We start from the raw sequence: 26,581 nt of genomic DNA on the forward strand, positions 1-26,581 counted from the left end.
TGACAGCAATTTTTTTTTAAAATGGCACTCGTCGAAAGTTTAAGCGCGCAGCTGCTAAAATCGATTTTATGAAACAATTCCACTGTAGACTCGAGCAAAATGCCCGATATTATTATAGAAAGTGTCCTTAAAGGAAAATTAGACTGTGAACTGTTATTTAAGTGGTTGAACAACGAAGAGATCGAGGTGGGACCTAACCTAAAACCCGTTTGTGATTTTCGTTAATTTCTTTATTTTTATTTGTGTTGTTGAATTTCAGGATCCGCCCGAGGATTGTATACTGTTCTGTTGTAATAGAAACGAGTTCGTGGCGTACTTTTTGTCGTATTTGAGAACACAGACGGAAAGGTGAGTTGCTCTATTTTTATAAACAAAGCAATGACAGATGGTTATAAAAATTGTGGTGCAAAACTAGTGTGCTTCAAATACGCAACATTAAAGCCATTAGACAGAATAATTAATAAATTGTGGTTACCCAAACCCAAGATATTGCCCTAATAAAAGTAGAAGAGATGCTTTTGACAGTGGAATGTAGAAAACCACTAAGTCGTCTCAAAATCAAAAATATATCATTCAATTTTGACCACTGGTGGTACTTACGTACGTTAAATACAGTAAAAAAAATCAAAGGTAGCCCATGATCTGGACATGAATGACTGTCTTTTCACCTCCTATTTTACTGACTGCAACAGTGCTCCAAGGTCAAGGAAGGAAGCACTGTTAGGGCCAAAAAGATAAGGAGACATGTAAAGTGCCCCTTAAGGGCTCCCTTTTTTAATCTATGACGTTCATAAGTGCCAAAATACTAGATTTTAAACTTTCGCGTTCCATTTCAACATAGCAGCATAGCAGCTGATACGTCAAGCCGTGAGTACATAATGTAACTTATTAATAAACGTTGTGTTAAGACCCGTGTCTTACTATTTTAGTTTGCCAAAATACTGGTCAAAATTGGGTTGGGTCATTCAAGGGTCACATGTTAAAAACCAGCATTGTGGCATACTCTTTAATAGTTCTTTTTACCCAGTTAAAGACAAGCGATAATATCCTTTTACTTGGGATCTTTTGGAAAAAGTAAACCAGGAAATATTTGCAACTAGCTTTCCGCCCGCGGCTTCGCCCGCGTGGAATTTTGTCTGTCACAGAAAAACAATATCGCGCGCGTATTTTCTCATCGTTTAGACCTACCCTGGACTACGACAAACATTTTAAAACCAAAATCAGCTCAATCGGCCCAGCCGTTCTCGAGTTTTAATCAGACTAACGAACATCAATTCATTTTTATTTATATAGATTATTTGGTTAATGATTATTGAAAATGACATGTTAATTGAAATAGAATCTAATGTATTTTTGTAAATTGTTCAACGCAATATGTATTTTGCTGTGAATAAATATTTTGAATTTGAATTATTGAAAGTTCAGTGTGCCACACAAAAATATTTGTCTATTATTTGTACAAGGTGAAATTTTAAAATTTTGCTGTCAATTGCGAAAGTAATAGCATAAAAAAAAGCGAAAGTACCTAAGGCGATTATCACACTGCACCGCGCTCCGCCGCGGTACGCGGGACGACAGATTTAATCATTGTATGCAAGTACCTCAGTTTGTATAGAAAGCACGCGCGGCACGACACACTGACAACGCGTCTGCGAGCGGAATTTTTTATATGTAATCACGCGGACCGCGGCGGAGCGCGGTGCAGTGTGATTTTTTTTTTTTTTTTTTTTTTTTTTTCCATTTATTTGGGACAAAAAACAGTCTTACAATGGGTCTTAGTCTAGAATTGCACTTATCTATCTAAACTATTGTATGACCAACAGCAATGTCCACATATTACATTATAAATATTTTATTGAGAGCTTAGGTTTAGGGTAATTAAGTTTATACATCATTTCTTAAAAGTTATAAAGTAAGCAACTAAGTAGGTATACAATTCAAACAATACCGCGCACAAAGCGCAGCAGCCAGTCATCAGTGTAATTTAAAAACAAAACAAAAAATGAAAAACAAAAACCATAAGAATAAAATTAAGCTCAGCAATTAAACAGACCGTGCCATAAGGGTCCGCTCAACTGCTAAGCTATAACAGGATTTCCTTCTTGAATTTACTAAGTTTGACGTTAAATAAGTCGATAAGGTTAAATTTACTATTATAGATCATGAACAATCTGTTAAAGGGTGATCGTTTGCCAGCATCGGTGCGATATTTCTTGATTGCAAACGTCTCAGTTGGCCGACAAGAACGAACAGAGGCTTTTCTTGGTACTGAGAAGCTCAGTTTATTCATTAGTTCACAGCTGTCATACTTATTATGACATAAGTCATATAATACAACCATATCCAACATTATTCGTCTATCTATTAGTTTTATTAATTTATATTTTTGTAACAATTGGTCATATTTTGAATAATCATGATAACACCTGTAATTAACACATCGCAAGAATTTCTTTTGTACATTTTCAATTGCATTACAATATTTCTGATACACAGGGCTCCAAATTGGTACAGCATATTCTAATTGACTTCTAATGAGAGATTTATATAAATGTAAAAAGGTTCTAGGAGATTTAAAATGTTCACTGGCACGGACCACAAAACCAAACATTTTAAAAGCTTTGTTTATAATACCGTCTATATGTCTGTCTAAATGTAGCTTCGAATCTAGTAATACGCCCAGGTCTCTTATGCAATCCACTTTTTCTAAAACAATATTACCTAATTTGTATGGAAAGACACTTATGTTCTTTTTCTTCGTAAATGTAATCGACTTACATTTGTTAATACTTAGACTCAATTTGTTAACATCACAGTATCTGGTGAATGTATCCAGTTCATTTTGAAAGCGTATGTGGTCAGAATAACTAGTGATGGTGTTGTAAATTTTTAAATCATCAGCGTACAGGGAGAATTTACAAAAAGAGAAGCATTTATTAATGTCGTTAATAAAGAGCACGAAGAGCAGTGGACCAAGAACAGAGCCCTGGGGTACACCAGAAGTGACTGCGACTGTATCTGATTCAAAACCACGAATAACCACTTTTTGAGTACGATTACTAATATACGACTTAAACCATCGCCACAGGTTCCCTCGTATACCATTAAACGCTATCTTCTCTAGCAGTATCTTATGGTCTACTCGATCAAACGCCTTCCTGAAATCTGTATATATACAGTCCGTTTGTTTATTTTCATCAATTGCATCAAATAGTTGAGAGGTAAAAGCAAGTAAATTAGTAACAGTTGACCTCCTGCGGACAAAGCCATGCTGCTGGGGCAATATATTGTGATGAAGTTTCGGATACAATTCATTACGCACTAATTTTTCGAAAATTTTAGACATTATTGGCAGGATTGAGATCGGCCTATAATTTTCCACATCCTGCTTACAGCCATTTTTAAATACCGGAACAATTCTAGCTGACTTCCATATTTCAGGGAATTCACCTATTTCTATAAGTTTATTATAGATAAAATGTAGTGGTTTACTTATAATTTTAGCTGTATGTTTTAAAAAAATGGCTGGGATATTATCAGTACCAGGCCCTTTGGTAATATCTAGAGATTTAAGTTGTGTGAGTACATCTGATTCCAGTATAACTATATTACAAATACTAGATTCGTCATGTGTAGTAGTATGATCCTTCAGATCAATATCATCATAGCAGTAATCAACCGGCACTGAGGAATCTTCAAATACAGACTGAAAGAAACACGAAAATAAGTTGCAAATGTCCGCTGGAGTGTCAGCCATTCTGTTCTTAAAGAATACTTGTGTTGGAATATCTGAACAGTTTTTACGGTTTGAAATATATGTCCAAAAATACTTAATGTTGTCTTTGATACTATTTTCCACAAGTTTGATATAGGTAGCATAACATTTATCACATTCACTTTTGAATCTTCTTCTGTAAATAGAATAACTTAATTGATCTATTTGGTTATTAGTTTTTTTCCATCTAATCCAAGCACGATTTTTGTTCTTATGAATATGTATTAATGCCGGCGAAAACCAGACTGGATAATGTGACGATTTTACAGTTTTTCTAGGAACATGTTTTTTAATGACGTCATATAAAATTTCATAAAATTCCGCCAATACCACACCAACCGATTCATTTAAAATCAACGAGTCCCAGTCGAATTTTGATAACTCCTCATTAATTAATTTAAAATCAGCTTTTTTAAAACAGTATTGTTGGTAAGACTTACCTATGATGCCCGTTATCTTGGCCTGAATTGGAATAGCTACGCAGAATGGAGGGTGATGCGAATCAGGAGGAAGCAAATAAAACGGAGATGCGGTTAAAGTGTTATCAAGAGAATTAGTTATGTATAAGTCCAATAGCCTATGATTAATGTTAAATAAGTTATTAAGTTGGTAGCCACCGATAAGTGATATAAAATTGATCAAGTAGGTATTTAGTAAGCATGAATTGCAGGCCATAGGTTCTAAAGTAAGACTGTTAGCGTCATAAACCCAGTCTATTGACGGTAAATTAAAGTCGCCAAATAAGTGGTAGTTTTTTATGTTGAATTGTAATAAGGTTTGTAAATAATTTATAAATGACTCATATACATAAACCGGTTGATTTGGTGGGATATAGACGGCATTAATAAAATGGTATTCATTACCCAATTTTAGTTCAATAGATACATTATCAATTATTGACGGAATCAGCGGCGGGGAGGGGGGCGAGGAACTGCCCATGCGCACGGCCCTGGCTCCCAGCCCGCGGAGCACCGCCACCATAACGCCGCCGCCGTCCCGCCGGCCGGTCGCCGCTTGGTTCCTATCGCAGCGAAACAGCTGATAACGCTGATCTATTATTTCGTTGTCGTGTATGTTTACGTTCAACCATGTTTCTGTCAACACTATAACATGATAATTGTGTGACAAGATGTTCATATAGACAGTATTAAGCTTAGTTTTTAGTCCTCGACAGTTCTGGTAGTAAATTGAGATTATATTATTAGAACCTATTTTGTGTAGCCATCAAAATAAATAGTATGGTTACAAGACTTATGAAACATTGAAATAATATGCAATCGAACCCTGACAGTGTTATAGGTAAGTAATAAATACACTTGAGACGCGTACAATATTTTATTTTTATATTTTGCAGTAAGTTGTACCAAAATACAGTGATATGAAGCCAGTATCTGCATATTATAGTAATTAATGTGTAACAATACAACTGTAACACAACAATAAGACTCAGTATAATGACCAGAAATTAATATAAACCAAACCAAAAACAGAAGTATACTACGATGTGAATAATTACAGGTGCCACCAACGCCAATATAACAATCGAAATCACTCACAAATACGAGTAAGCTATGATAATTATATAATAAAGTGTAATTATTTGATTTTAGAGATCTCATGTTTATTACGAATAGCTTGTATGGGTGACGTATCAGTTTTACGTACAAGAATAACACCGTGTTTGACCCATATATATTTGTAGTTCCTCTGTTTCGCTTCTTCTCGAACTGTACGAAATAACAATTTATTTTGCAATGTTAAGTGCTCATTAACATATATATTGTGTACTGTCCCTTGTATTGACAACTTATCTGAGGTTAACCGCCCTTTCATCAGACGCGCGGCTGCAACGATGTTATCTCGCAAGATCCTACTTCCCAGTTTTACAATGACGTTTTTGGGTCGGGAATTGTTTTGGGAAGCATGGGGGACACGATGCACAGATATCACATGAGCGTTAGGTATGGGTATTTTTAGCACGGAGCCTACCTGCTCCACAAGTGACAGCAGATTTTCATTCCGACGCTCGGGAACATTTGAGATTTCAATATTACACTCGCGCGCCTGTTGTTCCATCATATCTAGCTTGTTTTGAAGTGCAGCAACCTGGTCGGTCACTAAGCAGGCATCAGGGACGCGTTTTTCGATCACCACCACACGATCTTTCAGTTCATTCATATGTTCCGACGAAAATGATGCAGATTCCTCCAATGCAGTAACCCGGGCTTGTACATCTGACAGAGATTCACGAATTAACGTATTTTCTGAACTAAGCTTCTGCAACGACACATTCACATCAGACATCATACATGAGATTTTCGTTAGTTCGTCTGTGATACACAACTTAACAGTTTCAGCGATTGAGTCGGTCATCATTTTGTTCATTCTACTACTCCATTCATCCCATTTCGACTCCAGAGTTTCGAATTTTTCATTTATTAGTATTTCTAGACCAATGTCTGGCTGTTTACGCTTTTGCGTACTGCGAAACATATCATCGTCGGTAGTTTCGCAATGGTGACGCAGCTCCGGTTGCGAGCCAAACTTGACAGGCGGGCTGCGTGCAATCGACATAGTGATTCACCAAGGATAGACAAGGATAGCCGTTAGGTTCACAACTTCGCTCCACTACGCGGTGCACTCCGAATCGCAACAACCGACTGATTGTAACACACGTTAATTCCGCATCAATCACGCAACTATTAAGGTGCACTTTCAGTTACTCAAATTTTCAACTTTTAGACTCAAGTTAACTACGCGTGTGCTCTCAACAATGTTTCTACGGTAATCGTCTAATAGCGCATATTCCGTTATAATGGTGATTTTGCGCCTTCTTATTTAAACAATTTTTAATTTTCAGCGTCCTACAAACGAACAGCAATGCGCCGCCTCCTCTCCACCAAACACCGGAAAAGGTCCTCAACCCGCGCCGGAAACACCGCCGTTCCATCAGCGACCCGACCAGCGATGATAGAAAAGACACCTTATCCGTCAAATCGACGTCCCTTCGCAGTCAGGAATCCCCTAGCAAAGATCGAAAGCGAACTGGACGACGGGTTAAGACAAAACTGTTTGATGATTCTACGATATCCTCAGATGAATCCAGAATTAGCACTGGCATGGAAAAAGTCTTCGTATCTAGTACCCCAATGAAGAGCAATTCTAGATCAGAACTGCCTGTGACCAGCCCAGTCACTCCGTTAAGGAGTTTCATGCATGAAAGATGTGATACTCCCAGATTGAGTCACAGACACAGATCGCATGAAAAAAGCTGCTTAGGCGACTATTTAGTCGGAGATTTTGCTCAAAAGAGTTCCAAAAAGAAGAAAGGTAGGAACGCTTCTGATAGCTCAGAACCTGTGGAGTTGGATCTGAGTAATTCTGATGCCTTTCCCGAGATTGGAGCGAGAAAAGCTAGTTCTTTGAGGTCTGATAAACGAAGGATTAAACCGACAAACATTGATAAGAGCACTTCAAAGAAGAGTGTGTCTTTAAACAGTTTTAATTCAGACTATTTTCAACAGTCAAGCGTCTCTTTGCTTGAAGATAACGCTGTATTTAAGCAACAAAGCATCCAATCAAAAGAAGCGAGTGGATTCGACGCGGAAAGAAGCATGTTGAAGCAAGAACGTCACAAGTTGATGGAGAAATTCAATATTCTGAACACTACAGCTTCACCCAAACCTGTTGCACCTAAAATAAAGGTTACACAAAAGGAATCGTTTGAACAAGCAAAAACTTACATCAAATCGGACTCGACAAAAATCGTTTTCAAAGAAAAACTTGATCTCTTATGTGATATATACGATATATTAATGAACAACAATCTTATTTTAAGCGTAAGCACAGAAATATACTTCTTAATATCGATTTTGCTGTCAAAACAGTGCGAGGAAGAGTACAAGACAGTCGAAAGCAATTTGAAAGACAATAATTTTGAATATTTAATGAAATCTATACACAATAGCACGTATTTTGCTGTGAAATGCTTGTGGAATATGCGCACAATATTAGAAGTGGTTCTGGATAGGAATTCTTTAAAAATACTTGGTGAAAATAAGAAAGTTCGAGCTTTTTATCCGGACTTAGCGAAGTTTTTGCTAAATTCTTACGGATTGAAGTGTGAGTTGGAAGGAGGACAGCAAGAGAAGAAAAGTGTAGAGAGAATATCCAACGGTGTGATATGCTTCAACCATGAGACGGACAACGTTGATAACTTTCCATCGGTGATGAGTTTTCAGAACTTCAAAAAGCAGAGGGACATGTTTTACGAGATTGTGAGGTAATAAACAATTTTTATTATTTTTTAGGTATTTTTGCTTCATGTATTTTGACGATTAGTCATTACTCCTGTTCATATGTTTGCAATATGCAGATACGTTGTCCCAAAGTGGTGGTAGGGCAAGCTATAATTGTTTCAACCGAATTCCTACCGCTGCTGGACAAAGAACCCCACGGATTTCCACAAGGACCGGTCCTGCGCTGCCCGCATCCAGGCACTTCCCGTTACCTTCACCAGATCGTCGGTCCACCAAGTGGGAAGCCCACATTACGTTTTCTGGTCCGTGAAGTATTACGGGATGTGTACGGACGTCACAGACGAGCGACAGTATATCGGCGACTGCTTGCGACTTAAGTCGGCGACAAATATTCAAATTAGTCGACCGTTACCGACGCATTGCGACTCTTGAAGACGGGGAGTCACTAATGTATAGTCAAGATAAAATGAGATAACATTTATTTCCAAGAATATGGTACAGTGGTTTAATCATAAAATAGAATATCATAAATTGATTCCTTCAACGAATCGCGAGCACATATTACCTTTTGAAACTATGTTACAGAATAATCTCGAGTTAGAGAAAATAATCTTTAACTGTTCGTCAGTAAAGTTCAAAATTATTCAGATCAAAGTTGTTTGACGATTTATCTTGTCAAGAAGATTATGATTGATAAACTAAAACCTTCTTTTTGGTTCAACCTGCCATTATTATTTCTTTTAAATAAAAAAAACTATTGTCAATTGGTCAATGTCATCATTGCATTGCACTGATGGGATAGAAAAATAAACAAGCAAAACCTTATTCGTTAGCAAACGTCATATTTATTTAAATGTTAGCAGCACTGTTTCTTGCACTGTTATGTTGGCAGGTTTGACTCTTACAGTACCTAGTGCAAGCGAAAACCGACACTAAGGTGACGAACCTTTTCATTCCGCGACTGTACATAGTTCAACATATTCTGCCATTGATTGTAGGCAGCACAAGTGTCAACATGTCATGACAGCGAAAAGCGCTAGCCGGAGACTGTCGCATTCGCTGCCCGTCAACTACCACTATTGCAAGTCGCCGACATAATGTCGCTTTTAAAATTTCTTAGCGAATAGGGTCGCTTCTCAAAATAAATTTTAAATAAACAATTTGAAAAAAACGGGTTCGAGTCCCGCCTTAGGCAGTTCGATTTTTTTAAGTTGTTTATCTATATCTATACTTATAATAAATCTGTAGAGAGGTCAATTCTGTACATTAAATATATTTTCAAAATAACTATCAGGGGGTGATTAGTGTTCGATACTGATGCCAAAAATGCAATCAGTAAAATTTTTGTCTGTCTGTCTGTCTATCTGTCTGTCTGTATGTTCCTTATAGAAACAAAAACTACTCGACGGATTTTAACGAAACTTGGTACAATTATTCTTCATACTTCTGGGCAGGTTATAGTATACTTAGGAATTCCCACGGGAACGGGAATTAGCGGGAAAATCCTTTTGTATGAAAAATCTAAACCGCTTAAGTTAGACGCTTGAAATTTGGCATGCAGGTACCTTAGTAAACTTAAAGCTTAGTTACAACGGGATATTGCAAAATTCTCACGGAAACGGGAGTTAGCGGGAAAAAAACATTTGTATGAAAAAATCTAAACCGCGTAAGATAGACGCTTGAAATTTGGCATGCAGGTACCTTAGTAAACTTAAAGCTTAGTTACAACAGGATATTGCAAAATTCCCACTGAAACGGGAGTTAGCGGGAAAAAACATTTGTATAAAAAAATCTAAACCGCGTAAGATAGACGCTTGAAATTTAGCATGCAGGTACCTTAGTAAACTTAAAGCTTAGTTACAACAGGATCTTGCAAAATTCCCACGGAAACGGGAGTTAGCGGGAAAAAACATTTGTATGAAAAAATCTAAACCGCGTAAGATAGATGAAGGGGGTAAAACGGGATCCACGCGTACGAAGTCGCGGGCGGCCGCTAGTTTAAAAAATAAAGTCGCTTTGTCTGTGAGCTCTCTAAAAGTGTTCTTTAGGAGCCTTCTTGCATAAACAACGATTTCATTTGATTACATGAATGTTATTTATTTCACAGATGGTACCAAGAGACCACAGCGTCAGGCGGGTCGCTATCGTCTTTCCGAGCTCGAATCAAGACCTTGCTATCGTGTGGACAGGCGTCCGCGAACTATGCACATCTCGCGGCTTTGTTCACTCAACACATGTTGGCTGAATGTCTACCTGCTAACACCCAGGTGAGTTATCCTACTATCCTAATCCTACTAATATTATAAAGGCGAAAGTTTGGATGTCTGGATGATTGTTAGAGTAGGCGCACACCGTTGATTTTTAGTTGGCCGATAGTTGTCATCATCATCATCATCATTTCAGCCATAGGACGTCCACTGCTGAACATAGGCCTCCCCCAATGCTTTCCATGTTGATCGATTGGTAGCGGCCTGCGTCCAGCGCTTCCCTGCTACCTTTAGCGTTCGGGAAACTACGCAACATCTTTTCGTCCAAATTACCTCAATGCCTGAAGACTAGAGTGTATAACCAATGTGTGTTACCAGTGATAACTTATGGCTCGGAAACGTGGCCTCTCACTATAGGCCTTATACAGAAGCTCAAAGTTGCACAGCGTGCTATGGAGAGGGCTATGCTTGGTGTTTCTTTGCGAGATCGATAGTTGTGCTCGATTTTAATTTGTATGAAGAATCGGCCAAATAGAATCGGCGTAGTGTGCGCACTCCCATACATGCCCATACTGATCAACAGCCCGACTAAACTATCGGCTGACGAAAAATCAATGGTGTGCGCATATTCTTACTCTTTCACGCAAAAACTACTGAACGGATTTCGACGAAACTTTACAGAATTATAGTTTATAACCCAGTATAACATATAGGCTATAATTTATGACGACATGAGACAAACCTCAATAAATAAATAACACGTGAGAAATATTTACAAAAAATCGCCATCTATCAACATTGCTTTTGACGTTCATTAATATTCATGCGGACGACGAAGCCGTGCAACGCCATCTATCAAGCGCTATTCAAACTACTGTTTTTGACGTTCGTAAATAATATTGAAATTTTATTAAACAAAGAAATTTTATGTACGCAGTCGCGGGCAGCCGCTAGTCTGTAATAAATAAACATGCGCAATCAGTGTTTTATCAATTTTAATAAATACCATTTATATTATTTTTTTATTTAATTTTATTTATTATATTCTCCAGGAATCCAAACTCAGCAAGCTCCAACGCCGTCTCACCTGCCCCACCAACGCAGAAAGCCACCGACTACCCGCGTTCTCAACCAAAGAGACGTTCTACGCTTCATTCGTGCGCTCAGCGGACGGATTCTTCCGAGTACACCTGCAGGACGCAGTGGCTAACACTCTGGTGTCGTTGGACGCGGCGCCCGGTTTGACTTGTGAGTGTACACTGTATTAGTTTGTCTCGGACGTGATATTTCAGTGTTTTTATTTCTGGCAATTCCTCCGTGGTTGAGGATTCCGGGTGAAGCTCGCTTCCACCTTCGGCCTGATCGTCACTTACCATCAGGTGCGATACAAGCCAAAAGCGTCTTCGTTGTTGATAAAAAAAAAATGTTTTGTGTCTCAGACGCTCTGCTAAAGTGTTTTGTGTCTGGGACGCTCACTAAAGTGTTAAATGTCTCGGTTTTTTTTTTTTATCCACAACGAGGAAGCTCTTGGCCTGTATCTCACCTGATGGTAAGTGACGATCAGGCCGAAGGTGGAAGCGAGCTTCACCCGGAATCCTCAACCACGGAGGAACTGGCTATCTTACCTCTACCTGCCGGAACACAACAATGCTGTTAACATTGTTGTTATTTATGACTATCACGTGCCACTAAAGTGTTTTATTCCTCTCACGTGCCACTAAAGTGTTTTATGTCTCTGATTCCTCACTAAAGTACTGACACAAAAGTATTTTAAGTGTCTCACGTGCCACCAAAGTGTTTTATGTCCCAGATTCCTCACTAAAGTACTTTATGTCTCGGACACAAAAGTGTTTTATGTCTCTCACGTGTCACTAAAGTGTTTTATGTCTCAGATTCCTCACTAAAGCATTTTATATCCCAGACACTACTAAAGTTTGTCTTAGACACCAGAAGTGTTTTATGTCTCTCACACGTCACTAAAGTGTTTTATTACTCTTACGTGTGCCACTAAAGTGATTTATGTCTCAGATTCCTCTTACAATACTAAAGTATTTTATGTCTTAGGCCCAGAACACACGGTGAAACGCAACTGCAACGAAACTGCAACTTCTAGTTACTTTTGAGTTGCATCTAAGTTTTTGCAATAGATTCCGTTGAGAGTCATGACGCGTGACGCGACCAGTTTGAAACCGGTTTGAAATGGTCACGCGTCATGTGTGGACTCTCAACGAAATCTATGGCAGAAACTTAGATGCAACTCAAAAGTAACTAAAAGTTGCAGTTTCGTTGCAATCGCATTTCATTCTGGGCCTTAGACACCAGAAGTGTTTTATGTCTCGGACTTCCCACTAAAGTATTTTATGTCTCTACCTCCCCACTAAAGTGTTTTATGTCTCTTATGAGAGTCACTAAAGTGTTTAATGTCTCTGATTTCTGTCTCTCACATGCCACTAAAGTGGTTTATGTCTGCCTTCCCTCTAAAGTGTTTTATCTCTTCCAGCGCACCCAGACGTGTCCAAAGACTACCACTCGCTGGCCAAGAAGCTGTGTCTGCTCGGCAAGTTCTCGGGCTTTGTCGCAGCACTACCATACAGCCTGGCGCCCGAGACAGCTCGGCCTGCGCCCCACCAGCCGCCGAGGGGCCGCGCCGCTGAAAGCGAGGTGGCTCAGAGGAACCATGTGAGTAAGATTCCCACCTGCCCCCCTAAGATTCCCACTTGCCCCCCTAAGATTCCCACCTGCCCCCTCCGAGTATCTCCTGCCCCCCCTCATAGTCTCTCTTGCCCCCCTTCGTGTCTCTCCTGCCCCCTTCTGAGTCTCTCCTGCCCCCCTCCGAGTCTCTCCTGCCCCCCTATGAGTCTCTCCTGCCCCCCTCCGAGTCTCTCCTGCCCCCTCTCTGGAGTCTCTCATGCCCCCCTATGATTCCCTCCTGCCCCCCTCTGAGTCTCTCCTGCCCCCCTAAGATTCCCTCCTGCCCCCCTCTGAGTCTCTCCTGCCCCCCTCTGTGTCTCTCCTGCCCCCCTAAGATTCCCTCCTGCCCCCCTCTAAGTCTCTCTTGCCCCCCTAAGATTTCCTCCTGCCCCCCTCTAAGTCTCTCTTGTCCCCCTCTAAGTCTCTCCTGCCCCCCTCTTGAGTCTCTCCTGCCCCCCTCTCGAGTCTCTCCTGCCCCCTCTGAGTCTCTCCTGCCCCTCCGTCCAGTCCAAAGACTACCACTCGCTGGCCAAGAAGCTGTGTCTGCTCGGCAAGTTCTCGGGCTTCGTCGCGGCTCTACCATACAACCTGGCGCCCGAGACAGCTCGGCCTGCGCCCCACCAGCCGCCGAGGGGCCGCGCCGCCGAGAGCGAGGTGGCGAGGAGGAACCACGTGAGTCACGAACTAGTCTTGTCTCTTAAGATTCCCACCTGCCCCCCCCCTAAGATTCCCACCTGCCTCCCTAAGATTCTTCTGCCCCCCTAAGATTCCCTCTTGCCCCCTTCTGAGTCTCCTGCCCCCCTCTGAGTCTCTCCTGCCCCCCTAAGATTCCCTCCTGCCCCCCCTCGGTCTTTCCTGCCCCCCTCGGTCTCTCCTGCCCCCCTCTGATTCTCTTTTGCCCCTCTATGATTCCCTCTTGCCCCCCTAAGATTCCCTCCAGCCCCCCTCTGTCTCTCCTGCCCTCCTCTGATCTCTCTGGCCCCCCTATGATTCCCTCCTGCCACCCTCCTAGTCTCTCTGGCCCCCCTCCTAGTCTCTCCTGCCCCGTAAGTCTCTCCTGCCCTCTGTCCAGTCCAAAGACTACCACTCCCACTCGCTGGCCAAGAAGCTGTGTCTGCTCGGCAAGTTCTCGGGGTTTATAGCAGCGCTCCCGTACAGCCTCGCGCCCGAGACAGCTCGGCCTGCGCCCCACCAGCCGCCGAGGGGCCGCGCCGCCGACAGCGAGGTGGCTCAGAGGAACCACGTGAGTCACGAACTAGTCTTGTCTCTTAAGATTCCCATCTGCCCCCCTAAGATTCCCACCAGCCCCCCTAAGATTCCCACCTGCCCCCCTAAGATTCCCACCTGCCCCCTGAGATTCCCACCTACCCCCCTAAGATTCTCTCCTGCCCCCTCCTGCCCCCCTAAGATTCCCACCTGCCCCCCTGAGATTCCCACCTACCCCCCTAAGATTCTCTCCTGCCCCCTCCTGCCCCCCTAAGATTCCCTCCTGCCCTCCTCTGTGTCTCTCCTGCCCCCCTCTGATTTTCTCCTGTCCCCCTAAGATTCCTTCCAGCCCCCCTAAGATTCCCATCAGCCCCCCCTAAGATTCCCACCAGCCCCCCCCCTAAGATTACCTCCTGCCCCCCCCCAAGATTCCCTCATGCCCCCCTCCGAGTCTCTCCTGCCCCCCTTATAGTCTCTCCTGCCCCCCTTATAGTCTCTCCTGCCCCCTCTGAGTCTCTCCTGCCCCCCTCCCGAGTCTCTCCTGCCCCCCTCTGAGTATCTCCTGCCCCCATCCGAGTCCCTCCTGCCCCCCTCCCGAGTCTCTCCTGCCCCCCTCTGAGTCTCTCCGCCCCCCCTGTCTCTCCTGCCCCCCTAAGATTCCCTCCTGCCCCCTCAGAGTCTCTCCTGCCCCGTAAGAGTCTCTCCTGCCCCCCTCATAGTCTCTCCTGCCCTCCGTCCAGTCCAAAGACTACCACTCGCTGGCCAAGAAGCTGTGTCTGCTCGGCAAGTTCTCGGGCTTCGTCGCGGCTCTACCATACAACCTGGCGCCCGAGACAGCTCGGCCTGCGCCCCACCAGCCGCCGAGGGGCCGCGCCGCTGAGAGCGAGATGGCTCAGAGGAACCATGTAAGTAAGATTCCCACCTGCCCCCCCTAAGATTCCCACCTGCCCCCCTAAGATTCCCACCTGCCCCCCTAAGATTCCCTCCTGCCCCCCTAAGACTCCCTAAGATTCCCACCTGCCCCCCTAAGATTCCCACCTGCCCCCCTAAGATTCCCACCTGCCCCCCTAAGATTCCCTCCTGCCCCCCTAAGACTCCCTAAGATTCCCACCTGCCCCCCCCTAAGATTCCCACCTGCCCCCCTAAGATTCCCACCTGCCCCCCTAAGATTCTCTTCTGCCCCCCTAAGATTCCCTCCTGCCCCCCTCTCGAGTCTCTCTTGCCACCCTAAGATTCCCTCCTGCCCCCTTAAGATTCCCACCTGCCCCCCTAAGATTCCCTCCTGTCCCCCTCCGAGTCTCTCCTGCCCCCCTATGGAGTCTCTCATGCCCCCCTCTGTCTCTCCTGCCCCCCTCCGAGTCTCTCTTGCCCCCCTCCGAGTCTCTCCGGCCCTCCTGTCTCTCCTGCCTGTCTCTCCTACCCCCGTAAGATTCTCTCCTGCCCCCCTCCGAGTCTCTCCTGAGTCTCTCCTGCCCCCTCTGAGTCTCTCCCGCCCCCGTAAGATTCTCTCCTGCCCCCCTCCGTGTCTCTCCTGCCCCCCTCCGTGTCTCTCCTGCCCCCCTCTGAGTCTCTCCTGCCCCCGTAAGATTCCCTCCTGCCCCCCTTAGAGTCTCTCCTGCCCCCTCCGAGTCTCTCCTGCCCCCCTCTGAGTCTCTCCTGCCCCCCTCTGAGTCTCTCCTGCCCCCCTCTGAGTCTCTCCTGCCCCCCTCTGAGTCTCTCCTGCCCCCCTCTGAGTCTCTCCTGCCCCCCTCTGAGTCTCTCCTGCCCCCTCTGAGTCTCTCCTGCCCCCCTCTGAGTCTCTCCTGCCCCCTCTGAGTCTCTCCTGCCCTCCGTCCAGTCCAAAGACTACCACACGCTGGCCAAGAAGCTGTGTCTGCTCGGCAAGTTCTCGGGCTTCGTCGCGGCTCTACCATACAACCTGGCGCCCGAGACAGCTCGGCCTGCGCCCCACCAGCCGCCGAGGGGCCGCGCCGCCGAGAGCGAGGTGGCGAGGAGGAACCACGTGAGTCACGAACTGGTCTTGTCTCTTAAGATTCCTACCTGCCCCCCTAAGATTCCCACCTGCCCCCCTAAGATTCCCACCTGCCCCCCTAAGATTCCCACCTGCCCCCCTAAGATTCTCTTCTGCCCCCCTCCGAGTCTCTCCTGCCCCCCTTCGAGTCTCTCCTGCCCCCCTCCTAGTCTCTCCTGCCCCCCTTCGAGTCTCTCTTGCCCCCTCCGAGTCTCTCCTGCCCCCTTATAGTCTCTCCTGCCCCCCTTATAGTCTCTCCTGCCCCCTTATAGTCTCTCCTGCCCCCCTTATAGTCTCTCCTGCCCCCTCTGAGTCTTTCCTGCCCTCCTCTGGAGTCTCTCCTGCACCCGTAAGATTCCCTCCTGCCCCGTAAGAGACTCTCCTGCCCTCCGTCCAGTCCAAAGACTACCACTCGCTGGCCAAGAAGCTGTGTCTGCTCGGCAAGTTCTCGGGCTTCGTCGCGGCTCTACCATACAACCTGGCGCCCGAGACAGCTCGGCCTGCGCCCCACCAGCCGCCGAGGGGCCGCGCCGCCGAAAGCGAGGTGGCTCAGAGGAACCATGTGAGTGTTGTGGTCTCTATAGCCCCCTAATGAATGTCTCCTGCCCTCTAAGATTCCCTCCAGCCCCCGTAAGATTCCCTCTTGCCCCCCTAAGATTCCCACCCGCCCCCCTAAGATGCCCACCTGCCCCCCTAATATTCCCTCCTGCCCCCCCCCCCCCATCCTAAGATTCCTCCCTGGCCCCCTAAGATTCCCTCCTGCCCCCTAAGATTCCTGTTGGAATGTAAAACGAAACGTAACATTGAGTAGTCTATTATCCAGTAACGTCAAAGTCAAATCTGACACTGCATGTCATTGTGACTTTATATTTTTTTTCTCTCTCAATGGCTGTGTGCCTATGTGGTATCATCTCTGTCGTACTTACAATAAATATCTACTGTTTTCTCTGCAATCTTCTTTCTTTTTGACCCTAACCCATCAGGTTATGGGCCCAGGGCGTCTGTCCCTGTCGCGAGTAGATAATTTTGTAATTTGCACAACAATTCGCGCTTTGGTAAATATTGTGCATATGCACATAACCTCGCGATGGCTACCGGCAACGACAAGGCGAATTTTCCTATTGAGAAACTGCGTGGAGTTCAAGACTATCATAATTGGAAATTTGCAATGAAGATGATACTGGTGCATGAAGATTTATGGGAGTGCATCGAGCCAACTGACACCACAAAAGTTGATGCAAAACGCGACATGAAGGCGCTGGCAAAAATATGTTTGTCTGTTCATTCTTCGGCGTATCCCCATGTACGTAATGCAGCGGGAGCCAAGGCTGCGTGGAACAATCTGAAGAATGCGTATGAAGACAGAGGGCTGAGCAGACGTTTGAGTCTCCTTCGAAGTCTTTTTGCTACAAAACTTGAGGGTGACATGGACACATACTTATCCACCGTCACCGAGTTAGCTCAACAGCTCTGTGACATAGGCTCCCCGTTGGACGACGACTTTGTAGCTGTGATAATATTGAGTGGTCTCCCACAAGAGTATGATCCACTAATAATGGCTCTGGAGAACAATAACACAACTTTATCGAGTGAAATTGTTAAGGCAAAACTGCTACAAGAATACCAACGTCGCGATGACAAGGACACTGTGAGCGCTTTGGTTGCTAAAAGAACAATGAAATGTTTCAAGTGCAAGAAACCAGGGCATGTCATGAAGAATTGTCCGCAGAAGTTTAAGAAAAACAAGAATGAGAAGTCAAACGAGAAGGATAGTCAGTGCAAGTCCAAAGTACTGATTTCAGCGCTATCGTCTAACTTAAGGAGTGATGTTTGGTATGTGGACTCGGGGGCAACAAACCATATGTGTAACAACAGGTCAGTTATGAGTGATTTTAATTCCAAGAGTGTATTAAAAGTGAGTGTAGCTAATGGTGAGGAACTGTCGACTGCAGGTCAAGGAAATGTAACAATTTCACTTAAAGACTGTAAGAGAACAATTACAAATGTTTATTATGTTCCTAAGTTGTCGCACAATCTATTATCTGTTAGTGAATTAGCTCGAAAAGGTTACAATATAAAATTTGATAGCAAAATGTGTAAAATATATGACTGTAACGAGATTTTAGCCACCGCTACATATACTAATGGTGTCTATCAGCTGGATACAATAGGATTTGCACTAAGTTGTAGTTCACAGTCTGAAAATAATGCTAAGTCAAATGTGAAACCTCAATGCTTGACAATGCCACGGGGCGATGATGAGGAATGTTCTAATAGTTCTAAACAGGTCACTGAGAAGCAACCTCCAGACACCCAAGAGCTGTGGCATCGACGTCTAGCACACTTGAATTCAAGAAGCATGCACTTAATGACATCAGGTATGGTCATTGGAATTAATTATGATAATACTAATTATAAATCATGTGAAACTTGTGTTAAGGGGAAGCAGACTAGAGTACCTTTTCCTAAAAAGTCTGAAAATAGGTCCAAAGAAGTTTTAGGCCTTGTGCACACAGATTTATGTGGCCCGATGCCATGTGCATCTTATGGTGGGTGTAGGTATTTTTTATTATTCACAGACGATTTTACTAGAAAGTCCTTTGTTTATTTTCTGAAATCCAAAGATGAAGTGTTTGAGTGTTTTATTAAATTCAAGGCTCTTGTAGAAACACAAACAGGGATGAAAATAAAAACTGTGCGAAGTGACAATGGTCTTGAATATGTGAATAAAAAATTACAGGTTTATCTGGAACAGCACGGGATAATTCATCAAAAGACTGTCCCGTATTCACCGGCTCAGAATGGAGTCAGCGAAAGAGCCAACCGAACGATTGTAGAGAAGGCACGCTGTATGCTGCAGGATGCTGGTCTGGACAAGCGCTTCTGGGCTGAGGCAGTACAGACAGCAGTCTACATCAAAAACCGGACACCAACTAAAGCCGTAATGGGAGCCACTCCTGAAGAAAAATTTACAGGAAAGAAGGTAAATGTCAGTCACTTTAAAATTTTTGGATGCCGCGCATATGCCTTAATTCAAAAGAGGAAGAAACTAGATCCCAAAAGTAAACCATACACTTTTATAGGATACTGCGAAGAGACTAAAGGCTATAGGCTTGTAGATCTTGATAATCCTAGGGCAGTAGTGATAGCCCGTGATGTTGTCTTCTTCGAGAATAAATTTAATAAAAACGATACCTCTGTAAATGATGCTATGACGTCACATGATGAAGGTCTTGACTTGTTCTCGCCTGTTGTATCGGTAGAAACTACTGACAATGGTGGAGAGCAACCATCTGGCCAACCTCAGTCTGAGCCAGGGTCATTTGATGACAACCAGTCCCAAACTGGTTCTGATAATATAAGTCTATCTGATGATGATCATAATAATATACCAAAACAGAGGAGACAAGAGATTATCGAATCAAGTGACACTGACTTAAGTAACTTGACTGTAGAGAGTACAGATGATGTGCTGGATAAAACTTACGTTCCAGAAAGTTCGTGCTATGACTCTGAAGAGACTTCAACCTTCTTCAGTCAGTCAGACTCCGATGAGTATGCTGGTATGGCAGCATTGGCAGCAACGGCAAATTACGGGAACGTGGATGATCCGGTCACCGTGGAGGAGGCTTTGAGCAGTGAAGATGCCAAGAAGTGGCATGATGCAATGACAGATGAGTATAACTCTTTTTATAAAAACAATTGTTGGACTTTAACAGAATTAAAGAAAGGCCAGAAACCTGTGAAATGTAAGTGGGTTTTTAAAATAAAACGAGGCTTGAACGGAACAGTACTAAAACATAAAGCTCGTTTAGTGGCAAAAGGCTACAGCCAAAAATATGGAATAGATTACCAAGAAACATTTGCTCCTGTAGTCAGATACTCTACGATCAGAATGTTGTTTGCTGTTGCTGCCCAGCTGAACCTAAGTATTGATCATCTAGATGTGAAAACGGCATTTCTAAATGGTGACCTCACAGAAGAAGTAGTGATGGAACAACCAGAAGGATTTGTTATAAAGGGGAAGGAAAACCAAGTTTATAAATTAAACAAATCAATCTATGGTTTAAAGCAAGCTGCAAAATGCTGGTATGATAAAATTAATGAGGTACTGATAAGAAAAATGCATTTTCAGAAATCATCAGTTGAACCTTGCGTTTATTTTAGATATAAGCATGGACAGCTGACAATAATTGCTTTATATGTTGATGACATTTTACTATTTACATCTTCAAAAAAGATAAAGAAGGAAATCAAGGACCAGTTGATGAAAGAATATGAAATGAAAGACTTGGGAAGGGTTCATGAATTTCTTGGAATGAGAGTTTGTACAGAAAAAGAAAATGTCATTACTCTTGATCAAACTGACTATATAAAGTCTGTTTTAAAAAGGTTTCAGATGGAAGACTGTAAACCGGTGTCCACACCAATGGAAGTCGGACTGAAATTACAAAAAGAAGAAAAGAAGACTGAAAATGTAAAATATAGAAACTTAATTGGATGTCTCATGTACATTGCTGTGTGTTCTAGGCCCGACATAGCTCATGCTGTGAGCTACCTGTCGCAGTTCAACGACTGTTACTCTGATGCACATTGGAAGGCCGCGAAACGCGTTTTGAGGTATTTAAAAGGAACAATCAACTACCGCCTGATCTATGAAAAATCCGACCTCAACGTGCGAGGCTACGTCGATGCGGACTGGGCTAGCTGTGAAATTGACAGGAAATCATACACAGGGTATGTATTTAAAATAGGTAATTCCATAGTGTCTTGGGAGAGTCGCAAACAGAAAACTGTTGCATTGTCAAGCACCGAGGCTGAATATATGGCTCTTGCCAATGCTTGTAAAGAATCGTTATTCATTCGTACTTTTTTGAAAGAATGTTTAAATATAGACTGTGTAACTACCTTGTTTAATGATAACCAGTCAGCACTAAAATTAAGTGAGAATTGTATGTTTCATGCTCGTACAAAACATATAGATATTAGACACCACTTCATTAGAGATGTTGTTAAGAATAATTTGGTTAGGATTGAACATTTGTCTACTGAAAACATGACAGCTGATTTGTTGACAAAACCTTTGTCAAGTGCTAAGTTTAATAAGTTTGTATCTCAACTTAACTTAAGGATCTCTTAGAACTGTAACTAGAATAAAACTACTTAGAATTGTAAAATGTTTAAATTGTATTTATTTAAAAGGAAAAGTGTTTTGGAGATCAGTTTATGTTTTCATATATTATGTATGCTATATAAAGCGGCATGTTACTAATATTGTATGCAATTTTTGTTCCAATTTTAACTTGATTTATTTGTATCTCAGTCATTGTTGACGTTTATTTTATGGGCAGGTGTTGGAATGTAAAACGAAACGTAACATTGAGTAGTCTATTATCCAGTAACGTCAAAGTCAAATCTGACACTGCATGTCATTGTGACTTTATATTTTTTTTCTCTCTCAATGGCTGTGTGCCTATGTGGTATCATCTCTGTCGTACTTACAATAAATATCTACTGTTTTCTCTGCAATCTTCTTTCTTTTTGACCCTAACCCATCAATTCCCTCCTGCCCCCTAAGATTCTCTTCTGCCCCCCTAAGATTCTCTCCTGCCCCCCCTAAGATCCCCTCCTGCCCTTCCGAGCCTCTCTAGCCCCCCTCATAGTCTCATCCGAGCCTCTCCTGCCCCCCCTTTGAGTCTCTCTTGTCCCCTAAGAGTCCCTCCTGCCCCCCTAAGATTATCTCCTGCCCCCCTCTGAGTCTCTGCTGCCCCCCTAAGATTCTCATCTGTCCCCCTCTATCTCTCCTGCCCTGTCTCTCCTGCCCCCTGTCTCTCCTGCCCCCCTGCCTCTCCTGCCCCCTGTGTCTCTCCTACCCCTCTGTCTCTCCTGCCCAACCTAACATTTGCCCCACCCTGACTTTTTCCCTCTCCTAGCACCCCCTATCTCCCTCCTTTCCCCCTTTTACCCCTCCTGACACTTTTCACTGACATCCCTCCCGATTCTTTAGTCACTTGCCCCCTCTTCCTATTTGCCCCTCTCGGTGCACCCAAGTATGTGAGTCATCATTTAGTCACTCTTGCCCTTCTGAAGATGTGTTATTGAAAGATTTTTGGGATTAATAATAATAATAATAACATTATGCCCTGATCTGTAAAAAAATTCTCAATTAAAAAATAGAAAGAAACATTTATTACGATGAACATCACTTAGTTAAGGACAACGAAGGTATACGAAAAAAAAGACAAATAGCACATAAATATTACAATGAAATAAAAAATGAACTGAGCAGTGCACTGTGATTCACGCTCCTTACTAAGGCGGCCATAAATACTTAACTTCAAAATAAAGTGGTTTTCTTTATTTTATACGTTGAAACATGTTAGAATAAACACAAATAATTAAAATTTCAACATAATTATGACATTTCGCAACACAAATGTCTACTTTCAGGTGAAAAAATGTCTCATAGTAATTTTGTTTTAAACAAAAAAATCTAAAACATTTAATACTGCGACTTTTAATGTTAGAATGTTGTGATAATGGTTATTTATATGAATAGTTTAACTATAAAGGTATAAAATAAAATTGCAAGAATACATAGAATTAATTTTAAATACATAACAATTCCAATTTTCAACACAAAAAAATAATATTTTAAATACATGACAAATCCAGTGCAGTTTTTGATAGGGCATCTTTTTTTAACTCTTAACTTACGTAGACTTGATAAGAGGGGGTCTGAATGAAGAAGAAGCCTGTTGACCTAATCTGTATTGGCCAAAATGCGGCTCAATCGTGTGTACCTAATTGCGTCTAAATAATTTAATGTGTTTGTTCTTCAGACAACTCCCCGATTGCCCGATAAAGCGTGATCTATAACATTAGTACCATGAACTAGTACTTTGTGAACGGAAGCAGGTATATTATACCAAGGATACTTGGCAACTAATTGTCGAGCTGTCTCTAAAGCGAACTCTTTGAATTTCGTCTTATTAATGTTATATCTTGAATTTAGACACTGAAGTATGGTCCAGCACCGATCTAGTAGATTTTTCTTGATACCAGTAATTTCAGTTGAAATTTCAGAGTTCAAGAAAAACCGCCTAGCGTCGTCGTGATGAGGTAAACGAAAATCAGTTAGCTCAACATCAATATTTTCGACATAATTCAACCAATTAGAGTGCTTTTCTGTTAATTTAGATTTAGTTTGAATTGCTTTTGCCCATAAAAAGTAAATTCGTGTACATACATACTTAATTTTACCACTTAAAGTCTCTAAATCAATATTTAAAACGTTATCCGCTAGGCACGAAGTTTCGATCAAATTGTTAAGAATATGATCATATTTTCCTTTGAACTACCCTATATAGAGTGCCAAAGGTCTATATCATCATCCTCGAAACGAAACATTTGAAAATTTTACCTAAAACAACATAAAAGTAATATTTAAAAAATGTTTTATTTTTAATACTACCGAAAATTATACTTTGATACCCTATAACTTAAAAAGAGGCAAAAAGCGGCAGATGAAACGTATATGCCCTTATAAGGGACAGTCTCTTCTATTAAAAAAAAATAATTCATGGCATTACAAGGCATTTCAAAAGTTATAAGTCTAATTGAAATAGAAGTTAAGGATTTTTTTTTTTCGAAAAAAGTGGGTCTCTAAAAAAATTAAATAAAAATAAACCGAGCATTATTAAAAATTAAAATGTTTGATAATAAAAGTACATAGCCTTGTTCTTGAACCTCCATATGATCACCGTACTTAAACATTTCATTTGGCACAGTAACACTCAATAACATAGTGATTAACTTTCGACGACTCACATCTCGCGGTAAATAGACTCGAGATGCCCTCACTTCCGATGCACAAAAGTGAATGAAACCTTGACCTTATTACATTACTATTTATAGTTTTTGATAGCTTGGTTACTAGTGAATAACCTAGGGACATCATCGGACCGGAATTAGACAGTGACATTTTTGGATTTTTGGCCTATGGGTAAATCACCGTGCAGTGCCACCCTGTTGCAACAGCGATACCCATCGCAATAGGACTCCACTCAGCATATGCCGTGGCCCACGGTGGGGAAGGCCACGACGCTGGTTTATGCCAAGTGAAAAATATCATGTGCTTTCTTTTCTTTCAGAGCCAACCAACACTTGACCTCAAAGGCATGCTGACATCAGCCTACCAGACCTCCCGTCTCATCATAACCGTCCCATGGGTAGTCCACTACCTATCCATGTTGGACTACGCTTCACTCCGCATAACATACTACCAAGAACTCCTCAAAATCCTCCGTCACATCTATATTAACCGCTTAAAAACCAGTGAAACGTTCCTAAAGAAGAACACAGTGATTTTTCTAAAGTGCACGCTTGGGTGGTTGTTCGATTTGCCACAATTCCCTCAAGATATCACCTGTGATAATAACCCAGTGATCAGTGAAGTGAATATCGACTGCAGTGAAGTGATAGATGAAGTGATTCTGTTCGACCTGTGCCCGTATTTGAGGGATGTTAACGTGCTGTTATCTACGTGCAAAGTGAGCCATGATCAGAAAGATGTGGGGACGTTCAGGCATATCACTCCGGTTAGTCTGACGTTGAACCCGGAGGATCGGTTGAGAAATAAGGAAAGGGAGTTGCAGGTGAGGATTTATTTCATTAGATTAAGGCATTAAATCTGTATCTACTAAAGTCCGGTCGCTGAGCACATAGAATTTCGTCCAATGACCCCAAGCTACCCATCCTTATCGCTCGCGCGTAGTTATGTTGCAGTCACGCTCGCACACTCACTGCTGCCGCCCGTCACACAGTCGCGACAGCAATATAATTACGCGCGAGCGATAAGTATCTTGGGGTCATTGGACGAAATTCTACGTGCTCGGCGACCGGACTATAGTAGCAAAAATGATGCCACCTTATTTTTAACTGCAGTGAAAACAAAGTTAAAAAGTAATGAAATATAAAAAAAAAAAAATGTTTAAAAACACTTCAAGCTTTTTTAAATGGTCTAAAACAGCGATTCCCAAACTTATTTAGTCTACTGCCCACTTTGAGAATAAATTATTTTTTAGCGCCCCCCATATTTGTAGTCAAGAGTCGAGCTCAGTCGGTGTCTAAGAGTCCTCCTAGTAGATGACGCCTCCCAAGCCTCTACACAACGTCCCGATTTTTTTTCTGGGTCTCTTACCGCCCCCCTTTAAGGCTGCAGGGGGCAGCCCACAAGGGGGCGTTATCGCCCACTTTGGGAAAGACTGGTCTAAAAGAATAAAATATATAATTTCTATCAAATGTTTATTACATTACATCATAAGGTTTTCGCTATATTGATTAAAAAAGCCTACATATTTTTTTAAAGGGCTGCTCGCCAGTCATGGAAATCACCAAGAGTTTACCAATTTTTTTTATTCATTTTTTTTAGCTATTTTTTGAGATACTTATTTTTGCAATCGTAAGTGGGGCATTTTTTCTAAATCTTTTTATATAACCTGTAAAAGCGCTTTATAAAAGCCTTTTTACAGAAAATAAATTAATTCCATCAACTTTTGCTGCGGCGATTACCGCCGCTCTCCACTTTCGTCGGCCGCCGTCTGAAAATCAGCGTCCAGGCATTAGCTTGTGACACATGCTGAGACGGAGACCTTTTGCTGCCGCAACTCTGCTCACATTATTTCATTTTTCATTGTTATTTATTTTGTTTTTTATTTTGAATGTGCATGTTAAATATTGAATTATGTAATCTTGTTAAACTATGTATGTGACTTTGTGTGCAGCAAATAAATGCTTACTTACTTACTTACTTTTTGTTTCCCAGTCGCGTCTCGAAGAAGAAATGCTCAAAAGCCAGCCGTCCTCAACCCGGCGCGTATTAGAGCTGGTCACGGAGCGAGTGGCCGCGGCCACTGTGCGCGAGCTGGCTCGGCCACTGGCCACCGCGAGAGAGCAGGTGGCCGCCCGGGCCGCCAGGACGGTGCGGGAGAGAGGGGGTATGACGCAGGTGGGTAATAAGCTAGCCACTAATAGACACTAGACACCCGCCTCTAGACACTAGACACCCGCCTCTAGACACTAGACACCCGCCTCTAGACACTAGACACCCGCCTCTAGACACTAGACACTCGGCGCGTACTGGAGCTGGTCACGGAGCGAGTGGCCGCGGCCACTGTGCGCGAGCTGGCTCGGCCACTGGCCACCGCGAGAGAGCAGGTGGCCGCCCGGGCCGCCAGGACGGTGCGGGAGAGAGGGGGTATGACGCAGGTGGGTAATAAGCTAGCCACTAATAGACACTAGACACCCGCCTCTAGACACTAGACACCCGCCTCTAGACACTAGACACCCGCCTCTAGACACTAGACACCCGCCTCTAGACACTAGACACCCGCCTCTAGACACTAGACACCCGCCTCTAGACACTAGACAC

The 26,581-nt window shown here is 42.8% G+C and overlaps 1 protein-coding gene across 1 annotated transcript; it reads left to right on the plus strand.

Moving 5' to 3' along the window:
• Positions 1 to 15: 15 nt before the first annotated feature.
• Positions 16 to 26,502, plus strand: LOC135085589 (codanin-1). Its single transcript, XM_063980362.1, has 13 exons — positions 16 to 186; positions 260 to 348; positions 6,636 to 8,057; positions 10,142 to 10,301; positions 11,294 to 11,489; positions 12,742 to 12,920; positions 13,440 to 13,604; positions 14,005 to 14,175; positions 14,879 to 15,043; positions 15,976 to 16,140; positions 16,547 to 16,711; positions 24,303 to 24,806; positions 25,976 to 26,502. The coding sequence occupies exons 1-13, from the start codon at positions 100 to 102 to the stop codon at positions 26,189 to 26,191; spliced, it is 3,684 nt and encodes a 1,227-aa protein (XP_063836432.1). The 5' UTR covers positions 16 to 99; the 3' UTR covers positions 26,192 to 26,502.
• Positions 26,503 to 26,581: the final 79 nt, after the last annotated feature.

This window comes from Ostrinia nubilalis, chromosome 29, assembly GCF_963855985.1.
Source record: "Ostrinia nubilalis chromosome 29, ilOstNubi1.1, whole genome shotgun sequence".
NCBI lineage: Eukaryota > Metazoa > Arthropoda > Insecta > Lepidoptera > Crambidae > Ostrinia > Ostrinia nubilalis.